Genomic DNA, 9,209 nt, shown 5'->3' with positions numbered 1-9,209 from the left:
AAAGAAAAGATTAGTGCGTAAAATCATTAAAAGTATTTTATTATGTCATGAAAAGTTCTTGGTTTTGGGATTATTGAAGCATCCATAGAAATCATGATGATGAACTATAGGATTTGATGTTTTAGGTGGACAGACGTACGCAGCAGTCTTTCCCCAGAATAGAATAATGTTACTACAAGTTTTATGTGTTTAGATAGGGTACATTTATTTATTCTGAAGTCGGATAATACGGTGACATAATTGTTTCTTTATGGTATATTTATTTATATTCACATTCAAGATTTGGGGAAATTTAGATAATTAAATTAACCTATATTATCGTGTCCTCATCCTATCTTTAGGACGACTGGGACGGACATTAGAAAATTAGTGATCAACCAATTTAGATGATTCGATGGTAGCAAATTACGAGGGCGTACGTAGCATAAACTACCTTATCGGCGGAGGAGGCCTCGCGATCCTAACGAAGAAATCAGCGGGACAACCAAAATCAACATCATCGAACATAGAAATACAAAACAATTATTTTTGTCAATCAAAGAAGTATTTTTTGCTTCTCAAATCGGAGAAAATGAAAGCCCAATTGATTAGAGACGAGACGAAAATGTACATCAGGTTCTATACCCCTTACCATTCTGAATGGCGGATAGCCGAAAGAAAAATATGAATTGTCTGTCATAGTATAAAAAAAAATCACATAATCATGTTATTTCTCACCACATCATCGTAAAAAACTATTAGAAATGATGTGAGACTGTAGGAAAGCCCAAAATTAGGTTTGGGTGTATATGGGCTGCCAGAGATGGCCCAAAAGAATAAATTAAAGTTGTGGAAGAAAAGAAAAGAATAAAACGAAAAAAGAGAACGGCCGCCTCCCTGCCTTATCCGATCTAATGCCGCCTGCTCTTCTTACCCCTTCCCAGCCCCATTCATTCATTCATTCATCCATCCATCCATCCATCCATCCATTTGATAGCGCTCGTCATATAGATTGTGGAACCCTTTCCACCCAAAACCCCCCTCTCTTGCCTTCCTTTCCTCTTCTCCCACTCGTCGAGTCGCTCTCCTCCTTGTCGATGGCGTCCGAGGCGAGCGGCGAGCCATTCTTGGCCGAAGCAAAGGGAGCCCCGATGAGGAGCGAGCCCGACGAAGACGCAGGAGGGGACGGGGCTCCCCGTGCCGCGGTGGAGCCGGAAAAGGAGAGCAGCGATGCCTCGCCCCCCGCCTCGGCCGCGGCCGGAGACACCTTGACGACCACCTCCTCGATTCCTGTAGCACAGGACACTCCGGACGACGACCCCGACGAGGAGGCGTTCCAGGAGGCGCTGGAAGATGGGGACGACGATGGCGTTGATGGGTTGTCAGATGCCGCCAAATCTTCAGGCTCGACGGATGATGTTGAACTCATGGAAGGAGAGGAAAAAGGTGAGCCCCCGTCGGAGACTCAGGTTTTTGCCACCGTCCAAGACAACTCCCAACATGAGATCGTGGAAATGGTGTCAAGTGAAAACCCTAGGACAGAGGAGACTTCACATGGTGAGGTTTTGGCGGCTGTGGTGAAAGAGTCGGTGGAGAATTCCACTTCGCAAAGCACCGAAACGAAGCCAATCGAGGATGGTGCTGCCGTGGCTGGAGGTGTGGATGGCGACGAGGAGGTCGGACTCCACGATGCCCGAGAGGGGAGTGATGAGGACTTGGTCGAGGAATCGGGAGAGTCTGCTGTCCCTACTATTGATGCTGTTGAGGAAGAGAGACATGGAGCCGAACCTGATGTTGTGGATGAGGTGAAAATTGGTGTTGCTTTAGCCACAGTTTCCGATCAAAATGTCTACCCTGCTTGTATACCTGCCACAGAGGAGATGGAGACAGTAGAGAATCCCACTTTGCGCATCGAATCAAACCCAGTCGAGGATGAGACTTCTGCAGCTGGAAATGTGGATAGGAATGTGGAACAAGCAGAGCCTGATGATCAGGGAAAAGATGGAAGCTTGGTTGATAATTTGGGAGAACCTGCTACGCCTGTTGTCAATGTGTTACTGGAGTCAAAGACAGCAAAAGACGAATTTGATACTTCTGAAGAAGGGACAGGCGGAGGCAAAGCTGATACGGACGAGTTTGGATCTGTCTTAAGTAATTCTTCTATCCAGGAGACAGTGGATGAGACGCTAACAAAAAAATCAGATCAAGCTGCAAATGAATCTGAGGCAAACAATGATGAGCCTGTGCCTGAGTTGGTTCCAGAAGGGGAAAATTCAATATCAGTTCAAGATAGGCAATCTCCATCTATCACTGCTGGGGAATCAAGAAACAGGGTGACCGAAAGAGATGAGTTTGGGGCTTCTGGTGCCAATGAAGATGGAACTGCTCGATTACCAACTTCAGTGACAGAACCAGAACCAACACCGTGTGAAGATTTGACCGATCATGTGCAAGACCTTGACCAGGAGAAGGCAGAGGATGAAGACGAAAACTTAGTTTCTGATGGACCACCTAGGGTGGCAATATTGGCGAGCTCAGAAACTGCAAAACAGCTGATAAATGAATTAGAAGATGGCTCTTCTAGTGTCACCCCTCATTCAGCATTAGATGGCTCAAAGGATGTAGATGGCCAGATTATTTTGGATTCAGATGAAGAGTTAATGACTGACGAGGAGGACGGAGGAAATGAAATGATTGATTCTGACGCATTGGTTGCACTTCTGAAAGCGGCAAGCAGTTCCACTGCTGATGGAGGTATCAGTGTCACTTCTCAAGATGCTAATAGAATCTTCTTGGTCGACCGTCCAGCTGGTTTGGGGTCCTCAATTCCATCTCTGAAACCTGCTCCTCGTCCTGCAAGATCAAACCTTCTTAGTCCTTCTGAACTGGCTGTAGCAGCAGAGCCTGATAATCAGATGACTGAGGAACAAAAAAAGTTGCATGAGAAAGTTGAGCTTATTAGGGTGAAGTTTCTACGTCTTGTTCATAGGTTGGGCCATTCACCTGAAGACACGGTGGTAGCCCAGGTGCTATATCGTCTGAGTCTTGCTGAAGGTATTCGTAGTGGAAGGCAAACCAGCAGGGCTTATAGTCTTGAGAGTGCAAAAATGAAGGCTTTGCTGCTAGAACAGGATGGAAATGCAGATTTGGATTTTTCCTGTAACATTCTAGTCCTTGGAAAGAGCGGAGTGGGCAAGAGTGCAACTATAAATTCTATATTTGGTGAAGAGAAGTCTCCAACCAATGCATTCAAACAAGAAACAACTTCTGTCAAAGAGATTGTAGGAACCGTTGAGGGGGTTAAGATTCGGGTTTTAGATACTCCAGGTCTTAGAGCTTCAGGAATGGACCAAGCATCAAGTAGGAGAATCTTGGCATCTATAAAGAAATACACGAAGAGATGCCCTCCAGACATTGTTTTGTATGTGGACCGAATGGACACACTGACCCGAGATCAGAATGATTTGCCTCTGCTAAGAACAATTACAAGCACTTTGGGTTCATCCATATGGTTCAACGCCATTGTTGCTCTCACACATGCTGCATCTGCTCCTCCGGATGGACCAAGTGGTTCCCCTTTGAGCTATGAGGTGTTTGTGGCTCAAAGGTCTCATGCTGTTCAGCAGTCCATAAGGCTAGCAGCTGGAGACATGCGTCTGATGAATCCAGTGGCTCTTGTTGAGAACCATCCATCTTGTAGAAGGAACAGAGAGGGACAAAAAGTGCTCCCTAATGGTCTATCATGGAGGCCACAGATGCTGCTGCTCTGTTACTCTTCAAAGATATTATCTGAAGCTAATTCACTTCTAAAGCTTCAAGATCCATCTCCTGGAAAACTGTTTGGTCTCCGTTTACGTCCCCCACCGCTTCCCTTCCTGCTTTCTTCTCTGTTGCAGTCCAGAGCACACCCAAAACTTCCATCCGATCAACATGGTGACAATGAAGATTCTGATATTGACCTAGATGACTTATCAGATGCTGATCAAGGGGAACAAGAAGATGAGTATGATCAGCTTCCACCATTTAAGCCCCTGAGGAAGTCTCAAATTGCCAAGCTGACCAAGGAGCAAAGAAGAGCATATTTTGATGAGTATGATTACCGAGTTAAGCTTCTTCAAAAAAAACAGTGGAAGGAGGAGCTCAGACGATTGAAAGAGATGAAGAATAGACAGAAAGGGTTTGAGGATGATTTTGGGCATGCTGATATGGTTGAAGATTTTGATCAGGATAATTCCCCTGCAACCATACCTGTCCCTTTGCCTGATATGGTATTGCCACCTTCTTTTGACTGTGATACCCCAACGTATCGATACCGTTTTCTAGAGCCAACCTCACAGTTTCTTGCTAGGCCAGTACTGGATACGCATGGTTGGGATCATGATTGTGGTTATGATGGGGTAAGCCTTGAAGAGAGCCTCGCTGTTGCTGGCCGATTTCCTGCTGTCTTATCAGCTCAAGTGACTAAGGACAAAAAGGAATTCAGCATCCATTTAGATTCCTCCGTCTCGGCCAAGCATGGGGAAAATGGTTCTACTCTCGCTGGCTTTGATATCCAGGCTGTTGGAAAGCAACTTGCTTACATTCTGCGGGGTGAGACCAAGTCCAAGATATTGAAAAAGAACAGGACTACTGGAGGGATCTCCGTAACTTTCTTGGGGGAAACCATAGCTACTGGATTAAAGTTTGAAGACCAACTTTCTATTGGGAAGCAAGTGAATCTTGTTGCAAGCACTGGTGCTGTTCGAGCACAAGGTTATACTGCATATGGAGCCAATTTGGAGGTGCGACTCCGAGATAAGGATTATCCCATAAGCCAAGCCCTTGCCACCTTGGGGTTATCTTTGATGAGTTGGCATGGTGATTTGGCTTTGGGTGCAAACCTGCAGTCTCAATTCTCCATTGGGAGGAATTCAAAGATGGCAGTTCGCGTTGGGCTGAACAACAAGCGGACTGGGCAGATCACTGTCAGGACGAGCACCTCTGAACAACTTCAACTTGCACTCGTGGGTATCATACCCATTGCAATCTCTATCTTCCGGAGCATGAAGCCCGGTGAGTCTACTGTCTTAAAAATATCAGTGGAATAAGACACTTTAACTCTCTCCAGTTTCATCATAACTTCTTTTGTAGCCTCTTTATGTTCTATCTATTAATATTTGCAGTTCTCAAATTAATTTTGGTCCATGATTTCTTAGGATTATGATACTTGGTTGTAGAACTAAGTTTGAATAAAAGCAGGAATAGTTCATTTTCAATTTAGTTCATATGTAAGATAAGTGCATTATTTTTTTGTTCTTCTAATGCTAAAGGCGTTCATGCTTGTGTGCTCTGAGGTAGCTTGTTTTGGACTGTTCTGATGCTGAATGTGTCAGTTGACCTTTGAATTTTAAGCGAACTATTTCCATTATTAATGATTTTGGTAATCAATCTGTGAACATTAGCTATTTTCTTGTGTAATGAGGATTTTTAAATCAGTTATTTCGTTTATAGCTATCAGTTTATAACTGGAAAATAATTACTCACATTCACCTCAGTTTGCTTCGAAAATAGAAGATTGTTGGTTATGAGCTTGAGCTGTCCTATCAGTGCTGCTAGCAGTCCACTATGAAATCAAAGAATTGTATTTTGCTTTGCACACCGATGTAGTTCTAAGCTGAACCCTGCTGATTACAATAACCTGCTTATTTTCTTTCAAAGAAAATTATCTTTGCCACTAACATTTGGTTGAATCCAGATCCATATTTACTACAGCAAGCATAGTTCCATAAGAAATTTGTTTGGCTATTGACATGTTCAATTTATCTCCTTTTTTTGTTAATAAGGCTATTTAGTTAGGATAATAAAAAGCATTCATTGTCTTTTACATTGTTTGGTAGAGTTCTTTCTTGGAGTACATCATTATTTATCTTATTATTTAAAGTTTGCTGGGATAGCAGCTAAAATAAATAGAATATTCTTTTGCAATTTTGGCCAAGATGGATGGATAGGCGGAGTCTGTTAATAATTTGGTTAAAAATTTCTTTGGCGTTTGGTTTACATATAATTTTTTATTTTGTGACATGTCCAAAGAAGACATCAAAGTTGTGGGAAGATGAGTTGAGTCAATTATGATGATTTCAGCGACGAGAGGTAAAGAATGATATAGTTAGACTTTCATAGAAACAACAAAAAAAGGTTTGAATGTGCTTTGATTTAACTAAAGATATTTCCTTACACAGAGTTTAATGGTGGATAAAAATTCATGTAGCCTTCCCAAATATAGTTGGAACAATATGTGTTGTCAATGGAAAATCATCTATAGCTTTTCTTTGTAATAGGCATCTCTGATTTAGGGAAAATTTTGTTTGGTTTACTTTGGTCTTGAAAGTTGGAGATGTAGGTATATTGTGATATTTTGAACTAGTCACCTTGATTTAGTGATGGAAGAAGTTCGGAAATTTTTGTACCTTATTTTTATAAAAAGGAGGGAAAACATGCCAACCAAGAATGGCTGCTAAGAGGTTGACACAAGGAAGACAGCTTTGCAAAGAATTTAAACAAATTTCTGATGATCTCTAAAAGTTTATGAAAACTACTTGTTACCAAATAAAAAATTTTGAGTTTGGACCTAAATGTTATGCAAACTAGAATGATAGATACAATCTATTCGGAGAACGAAAAGTTAAAGAAATTTTAATTGATAGGGGCTTAAATATTCTTTTATCCAACTTGGATTTTCCTTTGTTAATAATGGACTATCTTTCTAGTGCTTCATAAGATGAGAGGAAAATGCATCTAGCCATAAAAAAAAAGCCTTCCTTCTATTGCAGATTAGAAAAGGTTTGTCTGATAAGAGATGATCAGATGCATGTTTGTGCACAAACACTCCTCGCAAGCTCAGTGGCAAATTTCCATGATAATAACCAGTTTCGTAACTTGTCATAATTTACTTCATGTCAAATTGGAAATACTCATTCTTTTTGGCAAGATGAGATAGACGTTTGTAAACAAGCATTGCTGTGCCGGTTGACATGGGTCACACATGATGACCCTGCTGCAACTTAAAGGCCAAGTTATCGTCATGCTTTTCAAGGCTTGTTCAACCACAAATTTCCATGAAAATAGTGAATTCGAATAAAAAACATTGTTTGCAATAGAATTATGCAAATTGCAATGGTAGGTCAGAATCTCTTGGGCCATAGCACATGTTTCTCCTCCGTCTCATTCATTGTGTGGTTTGTTTTGGCTTCTCTTTGATAAATTTCTTACTGTTGTCTTTTGGTAAGATGCATTGTCAAGATCCAATCTGATCATTTTTCTTTTGGTATCATATGCTGGTAGTCTTATACTCTTATTTTATTTGTGTGTTCTTGGGTTCTTGGTGGTCTGGAAGATTTAATTGTAAATGCCAAACATGATAATATCTCTATGCACTGATGGGACAAGTTGTGCTGTACATTTCTCATTTCATGATTTCATCAGCAGGTCAGTTTGTTTCCGAGACGTGAAGCCTAAACCAACCTTTTTTGCTTAGTTCAGTTTTTCGTGTAGCTCGCGAACAGCAACGGTGTGTTGGTTGGTTAAAAAACGGACTGTTTTGTGTTGGAGGCTTATGATTGATTGTGTATTTTTCCGAAGCACTCTTTTTATATTAGAATAAGTTGAGACTCTAATTCAGAAATCTTTGGTTATTTTGTATTCTCATTATGCTTCCCTCATTATATTTTCAGATGTCAGTCTGGGCTAGCTGTGGAGTTGAATTCCTGGGTCTCTGTTATCATCTAACCGGTGGAGCTTGGTACTTTTTTTTTTTTTTCTAAGAGGAAAACTCTCTACTTTTCAAGTTCTTATTTCGGCAGTGTCTTTTCTCTTTTCCGAATAAGTGCTGGACATTTTAGATTTATATCCGAAAAGAGTTGTTTAGTCATTCTGGTATTTGTATCTGTTTTGGCCCATGTTTTGACATATTCGGATAATGCACAACACCCATTTTGATGAACAATTTGAGATGTTGTAGAACCATGTAGTCGATTTGAATAGAACACTGCTATTCCGTCCAATGAGAAGGATGACTCATGTTCAGGCTTCATGACCTCCTCGACTTAGCTCTAACCAAGTCTCCTTTTCACAATCAAAATTGCTCCATAAATTTAAATTTTCTCGTAGGGATGTGTTTTAAATAAATGGTTTGACATTCTAATCATCTGTTAGCATGTACACTGATTCCCTCCCTCTCGTATGAATAATATCCTTACTGTGACCGTGGACAGAGGAGATTAATGATATGGAATTAGGTTCCAAATCCCTGTAGCAAAACAAAAAAAAATCTGGTCCAGCATAAGACATGGCGAGGGAGCGAGCGGAGAGGGAAGATGGTGACGAGGGCGACATACTACTACTGCGAGCTCTTTAGGGCGTGGGAGGACTGTGCATCGGAAAGAATAACGCAGATAAGCAAACTTGTATCAATCTTGATCGATTAAGTGGTTAATCAGGAAAACTCTTTAAATATTGTTGCTTCCGATGATGAACTAACTCTTTTCTTTCGTCTCTCTCAGGTTTTGACTCCCGCACGAGGATGCAGGTCACCGTCCATCCATTCAATGCTCCGCCATGAGTTTCCTAATCAAACCTGCTAAAGGCCGGCGGCTGGATCTACGCTACAGCAGGAACCTCACCCAGGTATGCCCTATGGCCATAACATGTTGATATCTCGATCGGTGATTAATCATGCAATAAAAGTATTATTATTATTGTTTAATACATATTCTCACACCATGTACGGATTGATATTATTAGCAACAAAAATTGTAGTTTAGAACCAAGTAGATCAAATGATGAGACTTACTCCTATAACGTCCCCACCTCCATGGAGAGCATGTGATGTGAGGGCGACGAAGGAAAAAACGAGAGAGCAGCGACGACGGCTGCGGCGGAGAGGGAAAGACGAGCACGGTGTACTCCCTCTTGATGACCGACTTAGTTTAGTGCATCGATTCAAATGTTATTTTTGGTAAAAGTTTACATCTGAAATGAGATGAGATTTCATACTCGTAATCATTAAAATCACGTACAATGCCATCTGTCTACTCTTATTAAAGTTTCAGCTTCGATAGGCGTTAGATATTTTTAGTATTTAGAAAATTTTAGTGATCAACCAATCAATCAAAGTAATTTGATGGTAGCAAATCATCAAGGCATAAATAAACCACCTAATGGAAGATGCTGATCTGATCCTAGCAAATTGATAT

The 9,209-nt window shown here is 41.2% G+C and overlaps 1 protein-coding gene across 3 annotated transcripts; it reads left to right on the top strand.

Moving 5' to 3' along the window:
* The first annotated feature begins 950 nt into the window (after positions 1–950).
* On the top strand, positions 951–7,960 carry LOC103999474 (translocase of chloroplast 101, chloroplastic). 3 transcript variants are annotated; one of them, XR_001975583.2, is made up of 3 exons: positions 952–5,031; positions 7,444–7,582; positions 7,689–7,960. XR_001975583.2 is itself a non-coding variant. In XM_009421232.3 (2 exons), exons 1-2 carry the CDS (start codon positions 1,077–1,079, stop codon positions 7,703–7,705), a joined length of 3,972 nt encoding a protein of 1,323 aa, XP_009419507.2. In that variant the 5' UTR covers positions 951–1,076; the 3' UTR covers positions 7,706–7,960. The 3 variants fall into 3 exon arrangements, 1 of the variants encoding a protein (XP_009419507.2); XR_001975582.2 differs by having other exon boundaries at positions 7,441–7,582; XM_009421232.3 differs by lacking the exon at positions 7,444–7,582 and having other exon boundaries at positions 951–5,031.
* Positions 7,961–9,209: the final 1,249 nt, after the last annotated feature.

Source organism: Musa acuminata, chromosome BXJ2-9 (genome assembly GCF_036884655.1).
Source record: "Musa acuminata AAA Group cultivar baxijiao chromosome BXJ2-9, Cavendish_Baxijiao_AAA, whole genome shotgun sequence".
In the NCBI taxonomy this organism is placed as follows: domain Eukaryota; kingdom Viridiplantae; phylum Streptophyta; class Magnoliopsida; order Zingiberales; family Musaceae; genus Musa; species Musa acuminata.
The sequence above is the reverse complement of the archived record's forward strand: the minus strand, read 5'-3'. Positions and strand labels throughout refer to the sequence as shown.

Coding starts and splice junctions, on each gene's coding strand:
- LOC103999474 (XM_009421232.3), top strand. CDS start 1,077: ATGGCGTCCGAGGCGAGCGGCGAGCCATTCTTGGCCGAAGCAAAGGGA.